Below are 27822 nucleotides of genomic sequence, written 5' to 3' on the forward strand. Positions count from 1 at the left end.
TTAGTGAGAACTGGTTTCAGCTGAGAAGTGAATGGGATGAGTGAAGTTATTTTAAATTAAGTTACCCTCTTCTGGAAGTTTCTGGGCAACATCCAAGTTTGACTGCTGCAATACCCTCAAAAGATCTGGAAAGGTTGATGATGGGTACAAAAATGGCATGTGGAAATATGCTTAGTTAAGCTTAGTTTCTCTGAGAGATTGCTATGCTTGCTTGCTGTCTTGCTATTTGATTTATAGTGGGCACATGCTCTGGAATTATGCTGAAGTTTTGTTTCAATGTAAGCAATTTAGGATAGTTAGCTTCCTTATTTTCTGTGCACTTGCTTCACAGCTTTTTGACTGCTTCTGAATTTATGGAACTAAGTTTTGAAACTATAATCTTGTAATATTTTTAAATTTTTTATCTCCTTGGAGCACTAAGGAGTCAGAGTGACTCAGAGTGTTGTGAGGGATCCGGATAGAAAGATTTCCCCTAACTATCAGCACACTGACACCTTTGAAAGCCTTATTAGGGTCACTGTAAGTCATTTCCAACTTGATGGCACATAATAGCAATATTTGCCATAGCAGAAACAAAACTAAATACTGAAGACCTAGTACCAAACTGTACTGTTGAAACACTATAGTGAGAATGGAAAGGAATTAAGTCCTAATCCCATATTATGTAGAAATTTTGCATGCCTTCACTGTGCCAAAGCAGAACACTAGGGAAACCAAATATACCTTCCAGTAGACAGGAACGAAACTGACAAATGGTCTTTCTTTTAAAATTCTTTATTTAACATACTTGATGAATTGTAGAACTCATTAAATCAGACATGAGAGCAAAAAAAGTTGAACACAATTAAAGCTAAGCACTAGCAAGCATGAAACAAGCTTCCTACCCAGCAACATGCAGAAAAAGACCTTCATTGTGACTGTAAGGAGCAATTAATTTGGGATGGGCCCATCCCAAGCAATTTGTTCAGGAAAAAGCTACCCAAGGCAGCGACAGCTAGAATTATCCAGCTTCATCAACAAGCCACGTTGACTCTCAATGGAATCTACAGATGTAATTTCATAGGTCCATTTATTTTTGCCACACCTAGACCATTTTTATTGATGTATGTAGAAAAAAAATCTGTTAATTTATCCGAACTAAGGCCTACTTTAGAGGGACGTGGTGGCACTGCGGGCTAAACCGCAGAAGCCTCTGTGCTGCATGGTCAGAAGACCAGCAGTCGTAAGATCGAATCCACACTACAGAGTGAGCTCCCGTCACTTTGTCCCAGCTCCCGCAAACCTAGCGGTTCGAAAGCATGCAAATGCAAGTCGATAAATAAGGACCACCTCGGCAGGAAGGTAACAGTGTTCCGTGTCCAAGTCGCACTGGCCATGTGACCAGGAAAGATTGTCTTTGGACAAAACGCTGGCTCTATGGCTTGGAAACGGGGATGAGCACTGCCCCTAGAGTCGAACACGACTGGACAAAAATTGTCAAGGGGAACCTTTACCTTTACCTAAGGCCTACTTTACACAGCAGCACTATTACAGTAAAACCTCAGGGTTTTTTGTTTTTGTTTTCCTGCAGGCCACACGTGGGATGTTCCATTTAAAAGGAAAAGGCTAGGCTACAAAGTCTTGCCCCAAGATCTGGTTTGGCAGAAATTATTTTTACAGAAGCACATTCATTACTGAAATGTACCACAGTTCAATGATTGGAGCTCCAGACTAGGATTAGGGACAGCCACATTCCAATTTCCACTCAGCCGTGTAACTCACTGGGTGACCGCAGTCCAACCTCTATTCCTCAGTCTGACCTACGTACTTCACAGGTTTTTGTGAGTCTAAATAAGTAGAGAAGCATATACTCTGCCTGGAGCTTTTCAGAGGAGAGACAGGATACACATGTTAAAAAAAAACATACAAATACATTTGGCTATACTATACCGTATCTGCAATAGCTCAAATGCAGATTTATTGCCTCAGTCAGATCTAAGTTTAGATTTCAATTGGATCTAGGCCTTGACACATCGAAACATAGGGTTTTTTCCCAAGCAGCAATACAACCTGAACAAAACTTCAAACCACCCTTGTGGAAAAGATTTTAGATGTCTAGATTCCAGCCCCAAAGGATGTTTCTTGAACAGCTACCCTTCAAGACAAGACAATGAATGGATCACACAACCCTCAAATTCCATTTCAAAGAAGAAGCAACCCGGATCTCTCCATGAACTTACAAACAGGGCATGAAATAAACCATGGCCACCCTGCCTTATGTATCCACAGCTTTATATCAATTCCCTGTGATAACAATATAAAGTACTGTACTAACAAACCCCACAATTCTTATACTGTATTTTCCTCAACATGGGATGAAAGATATTCTAGACAGATGTTAAGCTTGTTGCAGAACCCAGTGAGGGGGAAAGCACAGAATCCTACCAAAACGCTGCCAAGAGCATTCCTTGTATATATATTCCCGAAAAATTAGTTAAAGCATGGATAGGTGAAGCAGTACCATCATCAGCATATGGATATCATGGAAGGAAGAGGGAAGAGAGAGGGAGGATAGTCCCTTTTATGAGAATCCCCCTAGAATGACATTCACACACAACAGTCAATATATCAGATTCACAAGTGTTAAGACTGCGATTAAGCCAAAGATCTTTTCCAGAGGCCTCAGACAGCATTTACACAGAAGGAAGAAAGCAGAACCCACTGCAGAAAGTTATTGATGCTGTAAGTGACCTAATTATGCCGCGTCACCATTCTACCGTAGAAAATGTTGATTTTCTGCATTGCTCTGCTGCTTGATCTACGTAAGAACAAATCTGATCACAAGGGTTTTCTCCCTTCTTCATTGAGGAAAAGAAAGAGAAAAAAAGAAGGAAGGAAAGGAAAGTGAGATCCTGTATTTTGCAACACAGTAACTGATCCCAGACAACTAACTTTTTTATGGACAAAGCTTCAGATTACTAAAAAAAAAGGCCACACAGTTCATGAATCATCTTATCTTTATTTATTTATTTATTTATTTATTTATTTATTTATTTATTTATTTATTTATTTATTTATTTATTTATTTATTTAGTTAGTTAGTTAGTTAGTTAGTTAGTTAGTTAGTTAGTTAGTTAGTTAGTTAGTTAGTTAGTTAGTTTTATACCCCACCCATTTATACCCAGATAGTCTACTCTGGGCGGCAAGATACCCATATTTCAAACACTACAAGGTGAGCACAACAGGAAATGTGGTATATCTAGCTATCATTGAGTCCTTAACCCAGCATTCTAATGGAATACAATGAAGACAGGACAAGAAAGACTTCTACAAAAAAAGAAACCCAGTATAGCATTCATACAGTTTATACTGAAAAGAAAATCCTTACAGTAATTTAATGGGAGAAGAGGTTGAAAAAAATGTAACAAGAGATAGTGCTGAAGATGAGACTCCCAGGTCAGAAAGCACTCAATCACCTAATGAAAAAGAGCAAAGGAAGAGGAAGAGATGGCAGTTTAGCCCCATTTGCTTTCTACCACCAACTGAATCATAGATCTGCAAAACAGTACCAAATAAAGCTTGTTTGTCCCTCCTACAAAAGCATTTAATAAACTCTTGAGGCAGTACCACAGCCCATAATAGTAAAACCCAACAAATTATTTCTAGCCTGATTTCAAAAGAACATTAATATAAATGAACACCTTTTAAAATGCTGTGTATGCAAGCAAGCCTATTTGTTTACAAGACTGCAACACTGCTGCACGTCGTGGGGAGAAGCCAAACATTCCCAGGCAGAGGTCTGTGCAACCAGAAGCACTTCGCTGCACCGCAGTGCAAGATTTCTAGAACATCTGTTTCACCATCCTAATTAGCCTTCGTTTTACAGATGCAAAGGGGAAAAATAATTAGAGATGTTAGCATCAGAACTGCAAAGCCAAAGGAGTTCATGCCTTTTAGGAAATTGAATTTTAAGAAAGAGAGAGAGAGAGAGAGAGAATATGCACTTAAATGGGAAATACCGGTAGCTCTATCAGACCTTTGGATGACTGATTCCCCATTGTTAATGGAAAGACTCGAATCAAATGTTAAATGAGAATCATCAGCACACTGCACAGCAACCAACCAACCAATTACATGTTTTTGCAAGGTTGCATGAAAAATCTCACCCCATCTGGGGTCCCTGAACTAGGGTGAATGAACAAAGTGAAAATGCAGGAGGCCAAGGATGCAGAACAACCATACATTATTGCTAAGAAGTGCCCTGAATCCTCTAAGTCTGAAATTTTAGAAAGAAGCCTGATCAAGCCTGAAGCCTTTACTGGGTGCTTTTATTTGCATCCCAAAGCCAACAGGGGCCAAAACACATCATCATTATCATCATCATCACCATCAAATTGTGGTCACTGCCTACACCAGAAATGGAGAAACTCTGATGTTGTTGGGGGGGGGGGAGCAATTCTCTACAGGACCTACCATGGCCACATGTAACAAACCAAAAAAATTAAAACAATTTCCTTTTTTGGGGGGGTCCCTCATTGTTTGCTAAGTCCAGGTATGGAGGTGCAGCCCCTCATTGTTTGCTAAGTCCAGGTATGGAGGTGCAGGGGTTGCACCTTCTTTTAAAGGTGAATCAGCTTCCAGGAGTGTGATTTCTCTTTCAGGGCAAAAAGAAAAACAATTTTGGCAGGGGGGGCTTTTGGGAGGGGCATTATATCAGGCAGGGGGTGCACGAAACCCACAGCCGATGGGCTAATGGATTAACCACCCCAGACTTGAACAAAAACATTGAGAGTTCTAAGAAAAAGTGCTGCTATGCATATCTACCAAAAACAGAGTAACCAAAGAATATGTTCAGTATTTTAATAAGGAAAAAATGTTTTGCTACAAATATGACAGATGAGTTAAATGGATTGTTACTGGTATAGTGTCTTATTTTATTCCCTCGAACCTTCTTCCCGGTCTTCTTGGTCATAAAGTTCAAAAAAGAAAACATGGTCAAGGAAAGCCTTGTTTTCACATGGTCTCCCAACGTGCAACTGCCCAAGCTCAGAAATAAACAAAGGATGGACATCTAGCATGGAAATAGGTGAACGAAATATAAAACCAGCTACAAATTTGCCACTGCAAATTAACTTTGCATTCTACAGAAAGAAGTTAATAGGAAATGCAGGGAAGAGCTGAGATTCTTCATTTCTGCGAAAAAGATGAGTGGCCTACATTGAAATCATTGTCAGATTTCAATCATTTATTCAAGTTAACAAATCCCTGCTGAACATAGAGCTGCTCTAAGCAGATGTCACAACAAATACATTCCTTGAACATAAAGGAACTATGTATTAATTGGCCTCAGGCAACAGCCACTGTACTCTTTGGTGCAACAATTCAGGCCCATACTAACTTCTCCAAAATCAAGCATTTTCTGGCAGCATTAATAGATGTGAGGAAGCAAGCAGGATAAATCTGGAAATCTTTAGAACAAAGAAAGGACAGAATTGGTGTAGGGTATGCCACACAGGCCTAACTTAAAAGATTGGAAATACAAAGACCTTTCAGAGACAAAACAAGGAATAAAATGTGTACAACTCATAGAAATGGTATTATTGCAAAAACATTTTTTTTCTATTTTGAGTTTCTTTGGGATCAGTTACTCATATTTTATAGCCCTGGGAACAGACATTTCCAAGAATAAATCCTTACTATAAAAACTTTTCTTTTACAAGTTAAAAGCTGAACTGATTGAATGCTTCCACTTCCTCCAGCATCACCCCACCCCCTGCCCTAGGTCAAACTCAGAATCTGTAGGAAATCTTATTCATAGGATGCTCAATACAACTGCTTCCTTGTTTGTTATTTATCACAGGTCTGTCGCTCAGGTCCATCAATCAATCATCAAATCTGAATCTCAGACACACATAGAGGGATGGGCTGATTTGTGATCCCATGTGCATTGTGTGGTTGCCAGAAAAAGAAGCAAACCAGCCCATCTCTAACCCAGATCAAAGCACAGGAACTAATGTCCATTTCATCACACCTTTAACGCCCCATCAGATTCAGTGCTGACTTAACGTCAAACAAAATGTTACAAGGGAAGAGAGAGACAGAATGACACTAACAGGTATAAATATAATTATGAGATTCAAAAACTATATTTTCATAGCCTTAGAAGAAAAGAAAAAAGTGGAAGACACAATAACTTCCAAACACATCTCTTGGCCAGAGCTTCAAGGTTAGTACAAACAAATGGACTAAAGAGATCATGCAGAGCTCAAGGCTTGAGCCTTTCTGCACCTCAGTCAAGCCAAGATCTAAAAATTAACAGTTCCAAGTCGGAAAGGTATTTATCTAACCTACTGCAGGAACAGGGACCAAAACAACTAGATAGCCCTCAATGTTAAACTTGTAGGAGAGACAAGAGAAAGCATCACCCAAATAATGAGCCTCAAAACAAAACTAAACCACAAAACAGGACCCACATACCCGTGTCGTTCTCTACCAAGGACATTTGAATTCTATATTCAAAGATTAGCTACATATTTTAGTTTGCATATTTTCATTGTCTGATATTTTACAGAATCCGGAATACACGGCCAAAAGCTGATCAAGGAAAGGCAGGTAAGAACAGAGGTTAGAAAGACAGAAAGGAATGAGCAGCAACAGAACAATGGTAGCATAAAGACAGTATTGTCTGCATGATGGTGTTTTTGCATTACCATGAGAAGCCTTGATATCTGAAAGTACATTTAACATCAAATAATAAGGAAATCAGCTGAGCTCATCAGAACTCAAAAAGTCAGGAATATCTGAAATGCTTATTATCACCTTTTTGACACTACTGTCCTGAGCCACCAACATGATACTGAGCAATGGTTTTCTAGCTGGTAATGCCTCAGATACCAAATCCACTTCTATAATCATTTATCAACATTTCAGTACATGCTTTTTCAGAGACACATGTCAAGAAAGACAAATTCTGAATCTCCTCCTCTCAAAGATAATACAATCTGAGGTCACTGCAGGCATGCTCTTGAGTAAACTCTTTATATAGAAAGAAAACTAGATTTGGCGTTTAGGTTCCATTTGATTCCATTATGAGACTCAAAGAGACAGAGAAACAGTGAAGGCGTCTTTCTTAACTCAGGGGTGAGAAACCACTTTTGGCTCCAGAACTGGATTCCAATTCTGGATGGATCTTGGGACCCCTAGTTCCAGCAACAGGTAGATTTAACAACATGAGGCCAAAAAGCAAGGGGAAATACTGTAGCTATAATTCTTATCACTACTGTACATAGATTTGGCTACCAATCTAAGGAAGCCCATCCTAATTTTATGCATTTTTATTTGGCAGTATATCTATATGCAACATACAAAGCTTCGTACTAGAATAAATTCTGAGCTAGCAGAGATGCTTGCATGAATTTCCCTGAACAAATCTATTTTGATTTTTTTTTAATGCAGAATCTTCATTTGGCCATACTAAAGAGAGTACTAATGGTAAATGACTCATGTTGCTTGCAAACATTGGCTTTGTCCCCAGTTAAAATGCTTCATTTTTTTTAACCATCAATGAGCAACATTCAATAGTAAAAGAACTACAGTATAGCCATTGTTGGTCTGTAGGTTTATTGGCTGAAACAGCATCGTCCACAGCAGCAATTAGCAGCGCCTATGGTCAGAGTTTTTCATGGTTCAACAAAAATATCAAGGTGCCTTCAGGACTAACAGATTCATCATGGATTACAGCACTATTCCAATGCAGTTTTAAATGTGAAAAGTCAGTAGCTGCCTATATACAGAGAAAGACCTGAAGAGATGAGTACGGCAGTTCACCATTGGGAGCTAAGAGGAGGGACACTACATAGGTACAGAAGGTCACTCAGCCAGAACATTTGAACAAAGCATTAGTGCACTCCAGTGAGCAGTGTGTTCAGATCGCAGTGCAGAGATCGTATGCATTTATGATTTAGCCTCTGGCAAGCCACTATTTCCAGACTCTGCTAAAAACCCACTGAAGAGCACACAATTTATCAGACTGAGGTTGTTCCTTTTTTTCTCTCTGTTTGCTCACTGGTAAATGGGGGTGGGGATGGTTTACTCAACTAGCTAGAATGTGAGAAGAGCAAATTGCCTGTGACATGGTAAAGAATTCCCACTCAGTAACAAGATGGCTATTATATCTGAAAAGACTAAAGTTCCATGAGTATGATCTGGAAAGAATCTCCACCTATTAGTACTACAATATCCTGTAAGGTCACAAAAAGGAAGTTATCAAACAGTCCATTCAGTGAATTAAAGATAGAAAATGAACATACAAAGCTGCCATAGACTTGAGTTTGAAAAGAGCTAAGGAAGTTTCTTTCTAAATTAATTCAATGCATGTATTTAATATAGTGTTACTCTTGGTTTTTGTTGTCATATTTCAAAAGGAACACTCTGCACTACTAGCTGTTGTTTTTATTACTTTTTACTGGATTTCTAAAAACAAAACTTACTGATAAGCAATTGTGCGATGAAGACAAAGAATCCTCTCAGAATATGTCTAGATAAGTCTACAGGCACCCTTTTGAAAACAGCATTTCAAGTAACCAGAAAATATCCCTCATAACACCAATAGAGTGGTCTCTTTCCCACTCCTCACATTATTTTTGAAATAGAACTGAACTGCATCCTTTGTACACAAAAAAGAGTAGCTTGTTGCAAATTAATTCTAGTTTTTTTCACAGGAACTCTCTACAGAGACTAATGGGCAGCAAGACTCCTTTATCCCATGAAGCCCTGCCACTCCCAGGTAGCACTAGAGAGGTTTTCTTCTTGAAAAGCAGGTAGGTAATAGCAGCTGCTCTGTAAACTGCAGCTTTTTGGCTGCATCTCTCAGCAGTCTGATTTAAGTAAATTTTGGTAAATTCTGGAAGTGCCCCTGCAAAAAAACATTAAAAAGCCATCATCTAGTGGGATTTAGCAATAATTAATTTAGTATAATAATCCAAGTCAGGACCTGATATAACATCATGAAACTCTGGCAGAATATAATCTGGGGAAAATTCCCATTTATTAGTATTACTATTTCCCATAGGAACAAACAAAGGCAGTGTTATCAAATATCTACCCTCCCATGGACAGGAAAGAGCAACATCTTTGCCAGATATTACACTGAAGTCATCTCGTGGGGCATTTCAATAAGCAACGCAATAACAAATATTCAGGAATCAAGATGAGTTAACTGAACAAGACAGTGCTCCTATTCTGTGCTAAAACAGAAAATGCTTGTAGTTACAAGGCACAAACTATGCAAAAGATATTTCAACTCTCAGATTCCATTTCCAGTATAATCCCACATGCGTTTATCATGTCCACAGGAAAGGGACAATGTAAACTGTAGTCCAATAACATCTGGCTGGTGAGAAACTGCACATCCCTTGAAAGTTGTTTTCATCTTAAAAGAAGTGGTCTTTTAAAAAATATATAAAAACTGCTCAGAGTGAAACTTTCTCATATGTCTAACACCACAGGGCACTGGCTTCTGTAATAATCTGCTTTATATGGAGTCAGAGACTTCATCCTTCTGGTCCAGTGTTTTCAACTCTGATTGCCAGTAGGGTTCAGAGAGCATTTTCGCCTAGTCTCACCTGGAAATGCAGAGCACGGAACCTTCTGCATGCAGTGCAGATGCTTTAGCATTGAGCAACGGCCCTTCCAGTCAATGTTTATTGAAGCACATAAGTTATTTTTATACCCAGAAGGTTTTAACCCAGTTGAAAGGAAATTTGCATTAATTATATAAAAAGTTTCCTCATTCTGTACTTGAATTCATGTAAATATTCATGAGGGTATAAAGTGGCTGTTGAAAATAAGTTCTAGGCTCAGCATTTAATGTGTCTTCTAAAACATGCAGAACAAAACTGAGAGCCTTCCCAGTGGCTGGCAACCAGATGTGGGTGCCAGAAGACAAATGAAACAAAACTGAAAACATTCCTCTAGGCCACAAACGATTAGAATATCAGCTCAAACATACAACCCATTTGCAATGCTTAAGAGAGCAGCAATACAAGCCTTCAGCACTGAAGTTAAATCTATCGTGTTCTGTAACACTGACATCATTTCAATTACTCTCCAGAACTCCTGTCTTATGTATCTTATTTTTACTTACTGCATTAGGAAAGAGTTGGACAGTTCTTTAAAGCATGGGGAGAGCCGTCTCCCCTCACAAATCCCCATATAAATCCCTTGCAAACAATCCTAAATTTATCACACAGCATCACTCTCAAGGGCACTTGTGATCCCGTTTTCAACACATGTTGTGCTCCTGAGTCATGTGTGTCATGCTACAGCTTTGCTTTTTAAATTCTAAATGTAGCAAGAAGAGAAAATCAACTCTCAGATTGCTTTGCAACAAGATCCGGTCCTCCCCTCACCAATCACGATAGGGCACGTATACGCAGTTGTTGTTTAGTCGTGTCCAACTCTTCGTGACCCCATGGACCAGAGCACACCAGGCCCCCCTGTCCTCCACTGCCTCCTGGAGTTGGGTCAAATTCATGTTCGTAGCTTCAATGACACTCTCCAACCATCTCATCCTCTGTCGTCTTCTCCTCTTGCCTTCAAACTTTCCTAACATCAGGGTCTTTTCCAGGGAGTCTTCTCATGAGATGGCCAAAGTACTGGAGCCTCAGCTTCAGGATCTGTCCTTCCAGTGAGCACTCACGGTTGATTTCCTTTAGAATGGATAGGTTTGTTCTCCTTGCAGTCCAGGGGACTCTCAAGTGCCTCCTCCAACACCACAAATCAAAATCATCAATACTTCGGTGGTCAGACTTCTTTATGGTCCAGCTCTCACTTCCATACATCACGACACGAAAAACCATAGCTTTGACTATTCGGACTTTTGTTGGCAGGGTGATGTCTCTGCTTTTTAAGATGCTGTCGAGGTTTGTCATCACTTTCCTCCCAAGAAGCAGGCGTCTTTTAATTTCGAGGCTGCTGTTACCATCTGCAGTGATCATGGAGCCCAAGAAAGTCAAATCTGTCACTGCCTCCATATCTTCCCCTTCTATTTCCCAGGAGGTGATGGGACCAGTGGCCATGATCTTAGTTTTTTTGATGTTGAGCTTCAGACCGTTTTTTGCACTCTCCTCTTTCACCCTCATTAAGAGGTTCTTTAATTCCTCCTCACTTTCTGCCATCAGAGGGGTATCATCGCATGTTGGAAGTTGTTGATATTTCTTCCAGCAATCTTAATTCCGGCTTGGGACTCCTCCAGTCCGGCCTTTCACATGATGTATTCTGCATATAAGTTAAATAAGCCAGGGGACCATATAAAAGCCTTGTCGTACTCCTTTCTCAATTTTGAACCAATCAGTTGTTCCATATCCAGTTCTAACTGTTGTTTCCTGTCCCACGTATAGGTTTCTCAGTAGATAGATAAGGTGGTCAGGCACTCCCATTTCTTTAAGGACTTGCCATAGTTTGCTGTAGTCCACACATATGCAGTAGCAACATTGAAAATAAAAAAATAACATTCAAGGTGAAATGGTCTTTTTGAAGAAAGGAAATAATTTTCTAATTACTGTAGTAGTTAGCAGACTGATAATGTGGAGAAACAGAAAACCTAGCTCTTTATTGACAAAGCATATTTTCACCCTCCTCGTACAATTCACTAGACTTTCTGGAGTTACACCAGTAGAAAAGCTGGCCCATGATACTCATGCCAACTGGCCTGCTGTACTCTTGCCAACATCCCTAATGAGGCAGGTGATCAAAGAAAAAGAGGGAAGGCCTTTTGTCCTAAAACAAAGAGATAATTGAATCAATATTTGCCAGTCTCCAAAAAGGAGATGGATTAATTCTATTCGGATTTAAAGGGGTTGTAAATTTGAGTATTTATGAAGAAGCAAGAAAAAGGACACTGACATGTCCTTTTAAGCCAAAATCATGCTGAACAGAATTCATTATTTCTTGCAGTTCCACAATATTTATTCATGTAAATTTTTATGTCTATGATCTATAACCAGAACATGAGATGCTTTGGGTCTAAATCATATCTGCAATTCAAACTGTTCCTCTGAAATTATTCCCTCACCATTCTTATTTTAAAAAAAATTACAGGTTTGCATATTTTGATCTAACTTGTGCTATTGCTATGGAATCCACACACATAGCAACTGATTTTCTTTGTTATGTTCTGATTTACTGAAATATTCTGGGTATAAATTGCCAATTCCAGTTTGTAACTAGCTTCTTCAACAAAAATGAGTACAATTTAATAAACAAAGAACATTCTGACTGGGTATAGCACTTCACTAGCCTTGAATATAACTGCTCTTCCCCCACAGCCCTCCAGACAGACTGGCATTCTGGTTTTGCAAACAAGACAACATATGGAGAAGATCTACTGATTTACAGGAATGTCCAAAGTCTTAAATGTGTTTCAGGCTGCACAGCTCCCCAATTTCAGATAAATTTCTGGTTCCCAAATCTCACAAAGATATTGGGAAGGATTACTTGAACGCTACCTGAATAACCAAAGATATACCATGACTGTAGATTTGTTTACCAATCAAGAAACCTCTGATGGTTGTTGTGGGTTTCTCGGGCTCTTTGGCCGTGTTCTGAAGGTTGTTCTTCCTAACGTTTCGCCAGTCTCTGTGGCCGGCATCTTCAGAGGACAGCACTCTGTGCTCTGGTTGCCTCTGGTGCTGTCCTCTGAAGACGCCGGCCACAGAGACTGGTGAAACGTTAGGAAGAACAACCTTCAGAACACGGCCAAAGAGCCCGAGAAACCCACAACAACCATTAAACCTCTGATGCATTCATGTCTAGCGCTGTCATTTGTAAAAATAAAAAATAAAAAATCAATTAAAAAAACCAGAACCAAGACCCCTAACTCTTTCAGGAAAAGTGGTGTCATCAAGGATCTACTTCCTATTATATTACCTGCTGCAACAACGGAATTAAATCATTGCTATTTCTCTCTTACTAGACACACAAAGGCTCCAAAATATTTTATGCGTCCACAAGTGGTGGATATTTTACACATCAGCAAGTGGCAGTGGCAGTAAGTCTTGTATTTATGAGTTAGCACTGCTGGGACATGACATCAGCGGTAATTAGGGCCTTTTTGTTGCAAATGCTTCGCCAACAGTGCCATTTCTTGTCACTTCTGAAAGAAAAGGACACATATGCATTACAATGAACCATAACCAGTACTGATTACATTGACACTGATGAACTGCCATCAGTAAATACCAGATGCTGAAACAAAGAGGGAAAGGCTAAACCGCTTCAAAGCTTCCCTGAAGTATCCACCCACCTACTGCTACAATTTTGGATTAGAATAAGATGAACCATAGCTAACCATTCTCAACAAAGGTGGATGGGGATGATAGGGCTTGTATTCCAATTCACTGAGAGGGCACCAGTTTAGGAAAGGCTAGCATAATCCAATATCTTGTGTCCTGACACTGCTACTCCATGCCTTTAAAAAAAAAAGAAATAATTTAATATTGGACAAAGGAATATCCTTTTCTTCCTTTACTTGTAACTGGGGTGGGGTATGTGGCTAATCTACACTGGTCCCATCACATAAAGGTGGGGTGAGTAAACCACCAAAATTTTAAAATTAAATTATTTTTTTCCCATTGGTTACAATGGAGGGCTTTTCCCCTTCATCTAAATTGCTCCACATACATGTCCACTTCAGCAGAAATGCCTTACAGCTGGATACTACATATTTAATATAGCAACTTGTTCTACCTTCCAGGTGCCTTGCGTTTGAAATAACCTCTGTTTTAACACTGGAATAGCCAACAGGCCTATTTACACCAAATCAAATACAGTAGTATATTTTAGCAGTTCCACACCAAGACCCAACTCAACCAAACCCAACTAGAAAATTTTGAAATGGATTACTGCTCTACTGCTAACCAGGCCTCACTCACCTGCTTGATGAGATCAAGTCCGTTAATCGCATATTACAGCAGCTGAGGAAAACAACTCACACAAAGAACAGCAGACAAGAAATGAAACAGGATGCAGGTGTGAAACACAAGCTAGTCAGAGATGTTAACACAGTTACAGTTGCCAACACTGAGGCAATTATAATCTTTTGTTTCCCATTTTGTTGGCCACAACTACACATATTAACATGTGGCTAAATATTTCACTTCATAAATCTAAGGATTTATCTCTTGCAACCTACAGAAGTTCCCACTGTACTACATCTGTTATGCACAAATAATTTTTCTGTTTTACTGTTTTTAATGCAAGCTAATGAAGCCTACTGTTACCTCTCTGGAAAATCCTCAACAGCACAATCACCTGATAATCTGATATGTGTGATTCCCCCAACCAGTAATTCCTTAATACCTTGTTAGCACAAACCCTGAGTTGGCAAGACAGCCATCACAATTACCACAGTAAGTGTTATTTCACTAAATTCTATCATTCCCCCTCTAGTTGTGGCAGCCCCTTGGTTCTTGAAAGAAAGCAGAACACCAAAATCTTTCCTGATTTAATGAGTCAAAGTTGAGGTATCTGAAAAGAAGTCCTAAAATATGTTTCACATATGTATATCCCTCTTGTACAATAGTTCAATATTGACATCCTTTGGCACCTAGAAACATTCATATCCCAGTTGAAATCAGCAAACTCAGTTTTAGCACACACTTCCACTATGGCAACCAGGGAGAAAAATTATTAGGTGTTTTGCTCAACCTCCCCCACAGTCCCTCTATAAAGCAAATGTATAAACATGTATCCTGTAACAAAGATACTTTATCTACATATGATTTAGAGCCAAGAACACTGCATCTTTTCATAGATAAACATCTACATTCAAGAAAAATGAGAAGTCTGAATTTTTAGGTGGTCCCATGCCACACTAAAAGGTATCGCAGCAGCAAGCATTTTTTAAGAGACAGCACAAACACCTGCCCTGAGCACCAACTATTAACCCTTGGAACTGAGAAAGCAGTGATGGCAGGGTCAACGCCCCAGGACTTTCTGAGCAGCAACAACACCATCCCCCAAGTTCCTAAGACTTCCCTGTTCCCTCTGTGTTTAATCCTCACAATAACTAAGCTAGAAATGAAGTTTCGTGTGGCTTAATCCTGCTCATGCAGCATAAATCTGATGACATAATCAACCACTGCAAAAAAAAAAAAAAAACATTTCCAATCCTTGCCTCCTCTCAAAGGTCCTGAGGCTCCCATGACATCCCTTTCATCAAGGAGAAGCAGCTGTGGGATGGAAGTAACTTCCATTTGCAAAAATTGCCACCACTAACAAAGTCATCCCAGTGATGGCAATATTAGGTTCTTAAGGACTTGCCTTTCCCACCTGTTTTCCCCCAACAGCTTCCTAATGATGAACTGGTAACACAGGAGCCTCTGCCTTTTGGGAACAGAAGTGGGAAATGTTAAATGTTCTGAAAAATTACAGTGGCTGATGTCATCATCAGATTTGAATAGCGTAACTTGCAAAAAAAAAATCTAACGTTGAACCATGGTAACACTGATTAGAGACAGGACCACTTGACAGACACATAAGAGATCACTTTTTCTTGCATGCCATTCCTTCCTCTCACAGTTCCAATCATTTCCACTCTCACAGCTTTTATGAAGGGTATAAGGCACAACCTTTTGAACAGGTTTTTGATCATGTTTAACAGGCTGTCTATTCAAAGAAGGTTGCTTTCAAAAGGGAAGAGTACCCTGTCAACTCTTCAACAATTTCTTTTTCCCACTCCCTCAGAATTTACTGATTTAAATACAGTGGGGTCTTGACTTGAGAACTTAATCCGTATTGGAAGGCGGTTCTCAAGTCAAAAAGTCTGTAAGTCAAGTCTCCATTGACCTACAGTGCATTGAAAACCGATTAATCCCGTAACAGGCCGTTTTTGTTCCATTTTGGTTTTTTTCTGGTCTGTAAGTCAAATCTCAGTCTGCAAGTCAAACCTAAATTTTGTGGCCAGAGAAGTCTGTAACTCAAAAAGTCTGTAAGTCAAGCCGTCTGTAAGTCAAGTGTCCACTGTAGTTTTATGAAGTCTTATGAACTTGTTTGTTTTATTTTATTTCCATTGTGTTATTGTTCAATTTATTTTTACTTTAGCCATTATTTTGTTTCATGATTTTTCCTACTTCAAGTACTACCTAGTGGTGGGCTATGTGTGCGTGTAAAATATATTAAATAATGCAGATATCAGGCTATGCAAAAACCAGACACAAGGGGAAGCCCACTAGATTTCACAGGCAACTGAAGTCAGTGTACCTTTGGCTTAGCCATATTGAAAGGCTGGGCATGTTGGGTTTTGTTTAAATCAGGGGATTCCAAAGTATGCCCACATCCGACCTGCCTAGCCTTTTTATCCGGCCTGTCCATGCATGCAGGAGTGCGTGCATGCTGGCAGGTGGGCAGGAGTGCACACATACACGCACATTCCTTTGGCTTTTGAAAATATCGCAAATATGTGGCTCTCCGTGTGAAAAGTTTGGAGACCCCTCGTTTAAATGAATCAATAATAAACCAGACCTTCATATAATTATTAAAACTTTGGCATAAGTAAAAAGGCAAAGGTTCCCCTTGACAATTTTTTGTCCAGTCGTGTTCAACTCTGGGGGCGGTGCTCATCCCCGTTTCCAAGCCATAGAGCCAGCGTTTTGTCCGAAGACAATCTTCCGTGGTCACATGGCCAGTGCGACTTAGACACGGAACGCTGTTACCTTCCCACCGAGGTGGTACCTATTTATCTACTTGCATTTGCATGCTTTCAACCCGCTAGGTTGGTGGGAGCTGGGACAAGCAATAGGCGCTCACTCCGTCGTGTGGATTCAATCTTACGACTGCTTGGTCTTCTGACCCTGCAGCACAGGCTTCTGCGGTTTAGCCCACAGTGCCACCACGTCCCTTTGGCATAAGTAATTTGATGTAATTATGATCACTGGAGTGGAACTACATACCTTTAACAGCTTACGTTCAATAAGTAAGGGTCACTGACATTGTGCCTCAAAATATCATGAGACTATCCACCGACAGGGCTACAGTGGTCATTTCTGTAAGTATCTGCAATGTCTTGGTGGGGCCATAACATTCTTGAATCTGTGCTTTTTTTCTTGTGTCTTTATTCCAAATAAAATCATATAAAGCTTAACTGAGTCCCCTAGTGTTCCAAATTCCACTTGGTCAGTGACTTAAAACCCAAACAGCCCTAACTTTTAGGGTGAGAATGTCAATACTGTTTTGACTATTTCTTGGCCCAAGAATACTGCACTCAGTGTAAACAACAAACAGGAATATAGGTAGCATGTTTATTATCCTCATTTCATGTTCCTACCATAGGTCAGACAGGGATAATTATGGTAGAAGGAGCAAAATCTGCCAAGGAAGCGTGCCTTGAGGTTAGGTGCTGAAAGGACTCCCTTAAATCTAACATTCCTTTCATCTAAGACAAGCCGTGGGACAGCCAGAAAGAAGAGGCACAGGAAGAAAGTGTGTCTGTTCAAAGAAGGTTCCTTTCAAAAGGCAGGAAAAGTACCGTCAACTCTTTCCCTTTTCCCTCTCTTCAGGACAAAATACAGTATATAGATTTATTTCCAATTATTTCCTTTTTGAAAACTAAAGGATATTTACACTGTTAGTCCTACAACACCTCATTTATTTTACATGGTGATTATATTTATTTGGGCTTTTACTTCTGCAAATAAACATAAGTGTAATAAATGAAAATTTTACATTTTTGCAGCAGCTAACATTTAGGGCATAAATGCTCACTTGTGGTTTGCCCCTAAGCAGTAAAGTATAAGTAGTATAAGCTTTAAAGATGCTTGGAGTAATAATTATCTCCTCCCTAGTCTTCTATAATTTATTAGCGAGGTTCTAATTAACCTTTACCTGCCATGCTCAATCAAAAAACATTACATCTAGAAGTTGCTCTAGTTTTGATCCGCCTAAAAATCTGCCTCCTCTACACATATTCATATCCTATCTTTACACTTCTGCATGTAAATTAGGCCTTCAAAGCAACATTGCCAAAAATCAACAATTTATCCCAATCTGATGGTACAGACACACAATGAGGAAATGCAGTCAGGGAGAACAAGGGTGCCACTTCAGAAGCAGGAGAAGAAAAGAGAGAAATTTTAGGACGGAAGAGAAAGCAAGACTGGTTTTAGATACCATCAAAGATTAAACTGTCAAATACATATTTGAAAAGGATTTCATCTTTATGTTTAAAATGCAATATAACTATAGCAATATCCACAAGGATAAATGTCACTTTTGCTGAAACCAACAGTATTTTTCTCATGTATACTGGGCTGGAATGCAAAGGCCTATTTAAGGGTCAGACCCAGGTTATTAAGCACACACTCATCAGTTTAGCTATAGAGCCAGGATTTGGAGGGAATCATCTGTTTTCTGATAAATGTAGTACATGGGGGGGGGGGGAATCTTATCTCTTTCTCCACCATACTTATGCTTGCTTTAGGCCTTTTACTTCCAAGCCCAATTCCACTATGATCTAAGAAGTCAGCAAGTCAAGAAAAAGCTAGCTTAAAAGAAGGGAGCAATTCACTATGGTGTGTTATGAAATTCATGCCCAAATCAATCATGAATAGGACTGTTGCCTTTAAACAATTTAACACTGCAGTTGAAATCCTGTGTAGAGATGGGCATGAACCAAGGTTCCTGGCAGTTCGGTGCCGCACTTGCACAAGTGTTGTGTGAGTGCCGTGTACTTCCCCCTCCCACCTCTTCTGTGCACTTCTCCATTCTCCAGGCAATGCGCACTTTCCTCCCTGCCTCCTCTGTGCAGCTGCCCACTCACTGTGCCTCCCTCCTCCTCTAGTCACCCACTTAATTGAATCCCTGCCCCATCTCCTCATCTAAGTGGGTGACTGCTGAAGAAGGCAGAGGGAAGCACAGCTGTGAACGGTTGAGTGGACAGTTGCAGGGAGGTGGAAGGAAAAGAAGCATGCATTGCCCAGGGAATGGGCAAGTGCACAGGAGAGGCGGGAGGGGGAAGTACACAGCGACCGCACAACACTTATGCCAGCACAAACCCCCAAACCACACAACACCTGAACCAGCACAAACCCCCAAACCGAGGTTCATTCCCATTTCTAATCCTGTGGTTTAGCACAGCAAGTCACACAAAAGTAGGCCCACTGAATCAGTGGGGATTTGGTGAGTCAATTCCTCCATAAATTCCATAGATTCAAATAGGCATACTCTAGTAGCAACTTACTTTAACATAGTAAATTGCAATTAAAGTAGGCTTATTTGAATCAATGGAGGAGTTGACTCATCAAATATAAACGTTATCTTGCAATAATATGACTACAGTATTTTTCTGTGTATAAAACAACACTTTTTCCTAATCAATAAAATCAAATACAGTAATTAGAGAAAAAAATGAGGATTATTCTACACACGGAAGGCAGCAGCAGGAGGCGGAGACTGAGGCAAAGAAGCAGCTGGGCTCAGCCATCTGTCGCGGCTGCCCATTGACTGCTGCCAGCACCGCCCGATTGCCCCCTTCAGCGATTGTTTCCTTGCGATCGGGTGGTGGCGGTGGCAGTCAATGGGCAGCCACGAGAAGTGGCCGAGCCCAGCTGTTTCTTTGCCTCAGTCTCAGCCTCCTGCTGCTGTTGCCTCCACCGCTGGTTGCAGGCTCAGTGATCATGCAGCCCTTTGATTCCCTACTTTTCTCACGGGGCTTAGCAAAAGGAAGGGGAAAGCAGGGATCAAATTTTCAAATTTGGAGTTAGAAAGGGGGGGGGGTCATCTTATACATCGGGTCATCCTATAAAAATGGAAAAAGACGGTATAGCATTATCAACCTAGCAGGCCAGAACAGTCTTTATGGCTTCATAAAAACACTTTCAGACTTCTTGGAGAGAGATCCATCATCAGAGAAGGGCCATTACTGAAAAAGCTCTGTCTCTTGGATCTGTAGAAATAAATAATTTGGATGGTGGGCTCTAAGCAAAGCCTCAGCAGCCAATTATATGGCCCAGGTAAGTGTACTGTATATGGGTGCAAATTTTGTTCCTTTCCTCCATGCACTAAATTAGCATAAAAAGTACATTCTCACACCCCCACTATATAGTCAAATGCAGTGAGCAAGTGTTTCAAAACTAGTCTACCATTGAACAAGGTAAAATGATGCTTGTCAAGAAAAACAAGTTTAAAATGACTTCAGGCTAATAAAATTGCTTTCATGATTATATGGATATTATTGTAAGTTGAAATAAATAGACGTGTTTTTAAATACACAGTGCTCATTCAATTCATTGTTTAAACTCCATGACCTGCTAGATACAGGCACTTCCAAAGAAATACAGCATGGGATATGGAACTTAAAGGCTGATCCCCATTCCCGTAACTGGAGCATTTTGCCTTGCAATATTTGATAAACAGTTGAGAGCACCAATATCATTCTTCCCTCTACATCTTTGCTACATACTGTACTTCAAGTGTTCTGCTAGAACAGAACATTCCTAATGTCTTAACTATGTATGTATTCTCTACTGTTTAATAATATCAGTGACAACTATAAAGTGATACATATAATTTTTTGTGAGCAACGCTGCACAGCAATTGATATAGGACAAACAGGGTAGTGTCTGCACAAACTAAGAAATAAACATAAATATGACGTCAGTCGGAGAACACTTAGCCTGCTTACACCCTCTTATCTCTGGTTTCTGGGTGACAGCCATTGAAGAAAAGAATTTCAAAGACAGATTCCAGAAGGAAACAGCTGCATATTACTACATCAAGAAGTTCGACTTTATTTCCTTTGGCTTAAACAAAGATATGGGCTTTCAATCTCATCCCATGCATAAATCAGTGCACTACCAATCACTACCCTACTGTAGAGCAGAATAATGTATGATCTTTCCAACAGGACAATGAGACAAAGCAATTCATTTGCATCTTCAGTGAAAACTCTCTGGTAATCAGAAGCCATTGCCTCAACACCTCACAAGTTAATTGACTTGTATAACTGACCTTATGTTACCAGAACATTTATGCTAACTCACCCTTGAAAGTGTCTGACCAAACAACACAATTGCCATTTTCTATGTCATATTTTGTTTCCCCACATAACTAAAACCAGCGTGTACAAAAATATGTGGTTTGAATGCTATACTGCACACATCTGTAGACATGGGGTATGTTCATGAGTTTCAAAAGAGATTTACAACTGCGTCTTTTGTTTCCATGGAACAGGGCTTAAAGATATTCAATAGAATTAAAAACGGTGGCATCTGTACAGTCACAATCCAGGAAAAAGGAAGTTTTTCACAACAGCTGTTCTCATTTTTTACTAGCTCAGGTAGCACACTTGGTGTTTACAGGAATGTTATATGTTTACATTATAACAGCATAAATTATAACAGAGCATTTGTTTAGTAATGAATTCCTCATAAAACTTAGTTTTCAGGCACACATACATGGCATTTTAGTCCTGCCACCAAAGCAAAAATGTTAGCACTGCAGTACAGGCAGAATTATAAAAACCATAACATTCATCTTTCATCTGTCAGTAATCTCCTGCTCCTTTGCCATTAACAAATAATACAGCTTCTTGAATACTTAGCGTGAGTCAACAGTCCATCAAACTTACATAAGGCATTATTCAATAAGCACTCAGACACAGGAACACACTGACAGTACAACACAGCAGAGAGAAAGTGCCTGATTAGGGCTGCTGAATACTGAGCTCAAATCCTACATGGCCGTCATCAACAGTACAGTCTTAGCTGTGTCTCGTCAGAGTTAAGACTCACTGGCTGAAATCCAGTCCTGGAGCTTAAACCACATAAAGCTGATGATGTCATCAGCCATGGTGGGTTTTTGTAAGTTAAAAATACCTGATACCCACCTCCCCCCCACACAGAGAGATCCTAATGTTCCCTTGGGATCCCTTTCATCAAGGGAAGCTGTTGATTTCATTTTTAAAAATTATACCACCAGGATAAATTTTATCAGCTTTGGTGTTTTTGAGAAATTAAAGACTCCTCTCTCTTGTCTTACAACCCCCCAAGTGGTTTCCCCTTGAGGAAAACAATCCCAAGGCAGCCTCAGGACCTCTGGGAAGGAGCAGCGATGATTTTTAACTTAGGAAAAAAAACTACCATGGCTTCAGACACATCATCAGCCTTATATGGCATAAATTCCACTATCAGATTTCAGACACCAACAAGGCATTATTATGTGTTACATTTATTCTTGCCTTTCCTCTGCTTAACTCAAGGCGGTATACACTGGTCTTCCTCTTTCCAATCTATCCCCTCTGTAACTCTGTGAGATAGATCAGCTGAGAAAGCGTGGCTGGCCCATGGCCACCCAGTGAGTTTTACGGCTGAGTTGAACCCAGGTCTTACTCCAGGGCTCTTATTACTACAGGACATCCCACTTATTGGGAGATATGTCACCAGGTAGACAACACTGCAGATGTTGCTGTGCTTCTGGTACTCAACTACCAGAAGCTACAGTCCAATTACACCTGGAGAACCATACATTATGTTAGTTCATGATTGCACCATCTTGTGCTTCCAGTCCCCCATCCACAATACATAAATCAACCTGAATTACAAAAAAAAAGAAAAAGAAAGAAACTCCATTAATTTCCTAGAGTTTCAACATGTTTATCTGGATAACTTTTAATTCCTGGCCGCTTATACTGTATTTTCAAAATCATTTTCTACTACAATGCACATAATAAAACATGAAGCTCAGGCTAAGAAAAGGTGTCTTAAACAAGAATACTTAAACGCTAGAAATCCACTTTGCATACAGTAGTCTAGTCCAAATCAAATATATATATGCTTATAAAACATGGAAAAATCTGGCATCTGGAATCTGAGATAAGCCCATGGAAAAGGTTGAGTAACTGAGGAAGGAACGAATCTTTTAAAATAGTAAACTTAAAAGCCATTTCCATTGAATTTAAAATGTAAAACAAAGGACAAGGGAAACCTATATATATGTACTCGGAAGTAAGCTTCACTGAAATCTATGAGATTCTTTCATTCTACAACAAGAATGCAGTGTAAGAGACATGGTATGTATGTATGTATGTATGTATGTATGTATGTATGTATGTATGTATGTATGTATGTATGTATGTATGTATGTATGTATGTGCTTCTGTATGCATGTATGCATGCATGCGTTTAAGAATATACTGGGAGGGTATTACCACCCAGACTGACACTGGCCGGTAAGAGCTTAATCAGTCCTGGCCCTAAAGGATTCATCATGACTACGCAATAATAAACGGCTTTAGATGGGTAAATTTAGCCTGTCAGCCAAAGCCCTCGCGACACTTCCGCGTCCTCTCCGCCTTAGCCAAGGGCAGGAAGGCGTGGCCTTGAAGGGGCAGAGCAAGGGAAGAAGCCGCTTCAAGCAACGCCCGATACTCTTCCCCCCTCCCGCCCTTTTTTTTCAAGGGAACTGGTACCATGTGATCTATCTCGCGGTCTCCCAACAGCCAATCAAAAACGTCGCCGGGAAAAGAGGCACTTTCATTCATAAAACTGGAACAAGATAGAATCTTCTTACCCTACACCACGGAGCCCTCTGAAACGGGATTTCTGGCGCGTGGACTTATTTTTGCACGCAAAGATCAAGTCACCGGATACTTTAATGGTTCTAAGGGATAAGGGTTTCATCCAAGCCGCAAAATTACACATCATTCTTCCCCTTCCAACACCACAATTACACATCATCCTTCCCTCTCCAACAACCAACGCTCACTTTTCACCTAGGAGGCAAGCTAAAATCCACTCCTTTCCGGAACTGGTATCACGCTGCTGCTCCCTTGAAAAATGGATAGACAACATTTCTTCACGTTTTCTCGCCGAATCAAAGGATGGGGAGAAGAGGCAGGTAAACCTGGGCAGAAACGTTTTCGAGTCTAACTGTCCAGGACTTACACAGCCCAGCCCCGGGCAAAACAACCAGCCAGTGCCCCCATTTTCCTCACTCTCTCGCCCGCCCACCCACCTCCCCGGCCCTGCCAGCTCTCCATCCGCCTGCAGAAGAGGACTGAAAGACCGTAGGGACTCACGGCAATCGGTCTCGTCGCTATTATCGGAGCAGTCATCATCCTCGTCGCATTTCCAAATGGAAGGGATACACCGCTCATTCCGGCACTGGAATTGGTCCTGTTCGCACTCCTTGGCGGAACCTGCAAAGGGCAGAGAGACCCAGAGCCCGGAATGTTACCTAAACAAAAACGGGGCGGGGGGGGGATCGAGCGTGGAGCCGCCGCCTCCCCCGTTTCCTAGCGATCCTTTTCCCAACCCTCTCACAAACGGCAAGCAAAGCTGGAGCGATCTAGGCCGCCACGCTCTCCCTTTTTTCGACACACACCGAAGCGCACAAAGAACACCCCCCTCCCCAGGGAAACAGCTCTCGTTCCCTTCAAACAATGCTCTTTCCCATCCTCGCCAGGCCGATTGAGGCGTGGGGGGGGGAAGCATCACCGATCACAACCGGGGTGGGGGGAAGAGATGGGCAAAGCAGGTTGACTACAACAAAGGCTCGTTCCAAGCCAAGTCCGGCTCGGCGAAAAGATGCGCAGGCTGGTTGCTTCCCTGCATTTCCCGGCATCCCCATCTCAAAGGAACGCGAATGCTTCTCAGAGGGATCAGCAGAGGCCAAAAAGATTAAATAGCGTATATATATTCCTTCCCACCCGAGGCGGGAGGATAAGAGGGAAAAGAAAAACACTGGTTTGTGAATAAAAAAACGTATTCTGGTCGGGGCGTCCTTAAAGAACAACGCTCTCCTTCGGACGAGTCCCAGGTGAAAAATGCTACTCTCCCTTCACCTTAAAGCCATGAGATCCCCCAAAAGCAGTCCTGTCCTACTGGATATAATTATTACTAGGATGTAACATCCCCCGCCCCCGGTCCGAGGCTTTTGTTGATCCCCGTGCAGGAAAATGGCTCTGCCTCGCCTGTTTACACACAGAATCAGAGTAGCGGTGTATTTCTTTTCTTCCCCGTAGAGAGACGGCTGGAATGAGCGCAGGAGGACCTAGAGCAGCCCAGCGGCAGCAAACGCGTGCGTCGGAGCCACGAGCCACGGCGCTCGTGGTGTAACTCCCCCCCCCTCCGCCGCCGCCGCGCTCGGGTGGGACTCACCTTTCGCGATGTGCAGCTTGATCAGGAGCAGGTGGAACAGCAGCAGCCTGGTCAGAGCTGGCCGGCACATCGCGTTGTACCCTCCTGGATGGCGGTGATGGCTGACAGCCCTCGTACTGCTGGGCGCAGGCAGCCCGGCGCTCTACCTTTGCCAGCGGAATGTTAACTGCGGGCTGCTGTTTCGTCTCCGGCGTGTGTGCATTTCAACTCGAGCCAGTGACGCTCCCCACTGGGCGGGATTTGAGCGAGCGAGCGAGCGAGCCAGACCTAGGCATGCCCGCCCGCCGGCGACCTAGAGGCGAGACCACGTGGCCGAGCGAGGGGAAGTTGAGCCATCGTTTAGTTAGTACATCGTCTCCACCGGCTTCGTCGTTTGGAAACCTTCCCGGGAGGCTATAAGCCGCTCCTTGTTATGCATCACTTCGGTAACTCCTTTAATGCAGAGTTTATTTTTTGTTCTGCTTTTGAACATCAAGCCCACGATCTTCACATCCAAGAAGGTAGAGCGGATGGGGTAGTGGGGCCAGACTTCACAAGATTGCGGATCAAAAAATCCCCCTTTTTAAAAGCAGGAACAATAACGCCATCTACTACCCACTTTTATTTCCTTGTTCCTTCTCGCAATACAAAATGGATTTCTCCAGCTGCTATCTATTTTCTGAGCTACCCCTGTTTTAACGTAAGCGTATTTATTTATTTATTTTATTTTATTTTATTTTATTTATTACCCCACCTTTTTACTTTAAAAGGACCCAAGGCGGCTTACATCAGTAGAATACGTTTGAAAGCTTAAAACAGTAAGTACTGTATATGAATTTTACAACAAAACCACACCAAACAATCACCACAGTAAAACTGTATACAAAAGCAACAGCAAAACACACTCAAAGTAACAAGGCAGCAAAGGTGGGGCAAAGCTGTGGGAGGAAGTTCCAAAGTCTTGAGCAGCAACAGAGAAGGTTCTCTTCTGTGCATCCACCAAACACACCTGTGAGGATGGCGGGACATATTAATACAAGCGCAGGCTCATATTTAATTTTTTTTCTTGAGAAATCCAGAGGTTTGCACAGGTGAGGACCAGGGACAGCTTCAGTTTCCACCCTGGGGGTGCCTGGATCACCAGCTCGACCATACCCAGGTAGGTGTAGAGGGGCTTGGCATGGCAATGGTACCTCTTCCTTTGGGCTGCAGGTCTGCGGGTGACTTGACCAGCCTGTGATTGTGCACCTCCTTGGCCCTCTTCAATGGACAATTAAGACCCATTGGCATTACAGAATGCGGACTTCTAATAAAGAAGAAAACTGATTGATTTGTCTGGATGAAGATAGTTGCCTGTGTTTATTAGATTCTCTTTTGGAGATTGTAACCATGAGCAGTTGTCCTTCAAAAAATTTTCAGAGTGGTAAAAGTGTTAGTCTGTTATAGCAAAAAGAGCAGAATCCTGTGGTACCTTAAAAACTAACAAATATTAATTGGCATAAAGTTTTGTGGACCACAGATGCAATAAACAAATGTAATGAGGATGAAAATGCAAGACATTTTTCTTCCATTCCACCTGAAGTAGGTCTATTGAAGGCTGCCTTTCACATATCTGAAGAAGTGACCTGCAATCTGCGAAGAATTACGTTAAATCAAACTAGTTAGTCTGAAAGGTGCCACATGGACTCTTGCTTTTTTGTTTTCTTTTGTTTTTGTGCTTCAGAATGTACCATTTCATTAGCAGGTGGAGCACACCTGTAGGAAACAAAAAGGGAGCAATAATAACTAGGGATGTGCCATTAATTTCTTTATTATTGTCATAGTCTCTGCTGCCCTTTATAGAGAGGGTTCCTTCTGAGGAAGGAGTCCTGGAAGCTCCGTGGGCCGCGACAGGTTTCTTTTTTTGAACCATACTGCTGGAAGCAAGGGCCAAAACAGCAATACAGCCCAGGGGGTAGACCCTGGTTCAAGTAAACAAAACATACAGTAGGTGTGGGCTTGTAGACTAGAATTCCCAGAATTCTAGCTGGGGAGTTCCTTGAAAAATTTGGGGGGAAAGCCAGAGCAAAACAAGAAGCAAACGGCACCGCCTTATTAAAAACTGGCTGTAGGCCAGTTGCACTGGCTTATTAAAGGGGATGGGTTGTTCTGGAATTAGGTGACTTGGGCACAGCTGGTTCTAGAGTCTGGGGATGCCTCAGCAACAGATGGTGGCAGGGTTCATGTTGTCTTTACCCTCTGCCATGGAAGTTTAAAACAACCCCCTAGCCTCCAGGCTCCACGGGAACAACACCCACTGCCCAGTATACACAACCATTGCTTTTCAAGGGATTTTGTAACCAACCTGATTCTGCCACTCCTTTCGCCAATTCCTGGGCCTGAACTAGGAATCTTACAACCAGAGGTTGAGATCTAACCGAGTGAATTATGTAGAATTATATGTGCTTCCCCTGAGGCCTCTCCAGGTTGACATGGGGACAGCTATGAAGTATCAGTCTTCACAGTGGGTAGATTGTATGAAGTCTTTTGATGGGCTATCCTCTATAAACAGTAGGATTGTAGTTTTTTGCCCTTACCAATGCAACAAGATTACTTTCTATTTATTTTCTGCTTTAAGGTGTTTTTACCTTAAAAAAACTGTTGTTGCATGCCACTGGCTGAAGTTGAGTAATACATCACAACTGAAGTAGTCCCATTGTATCAGTGGCGATAT

General features: G+C 41.3%; 1 protein-coding gene across 2 annotated transcripts in view; it reads right to left on the reverse strand.

Moving 5' to 3' along the window:
- LRP8 (LDL receptor related protein 8) overlaps positions 1–25332 on the reverse strand; it is a 221395-nt gene extending 196063 nt beyond the window's left edge. For both annotated transcript variants that reach the window (XM_020799651.3, XM_072997637.2), the window contains exons 1-2: positions 25131–25332; positions 24050–24169 (exon numbers count right to left, since the gene is read on the reverse strand). In XM_020799651.3, coding sequence (XP_020655310.2) covers positions 24050–24169; positions 25131–25200 — 190 coding nt within the window. In that variant the 5' untranslated portion in view covers positions 25201–25332. The remainder of the gene's footprint in view (positions 1–24049; positions 24170–25130) is intronic.
- Between the last annotated feature and the right edge of the window lie 2490 nt (positions 25333–27822).

The sequence above is a fragment of the Pogona vitticeps genome, chromosome 4 (assembly GCF_051106095.1).
Source record: "Pogona vitticeps strain Pit_001003342236 chromosome 4, PviZW2.1, whole genome shotgun sequence".
In the NCBI taxonomy this organism is placed as follows: domain Eukaryota; kingdom Metazoa; phylum Chordata; class Lepidosauria; order Squamata; family Agamidae; genus Pogona; species Pogona vitticeps.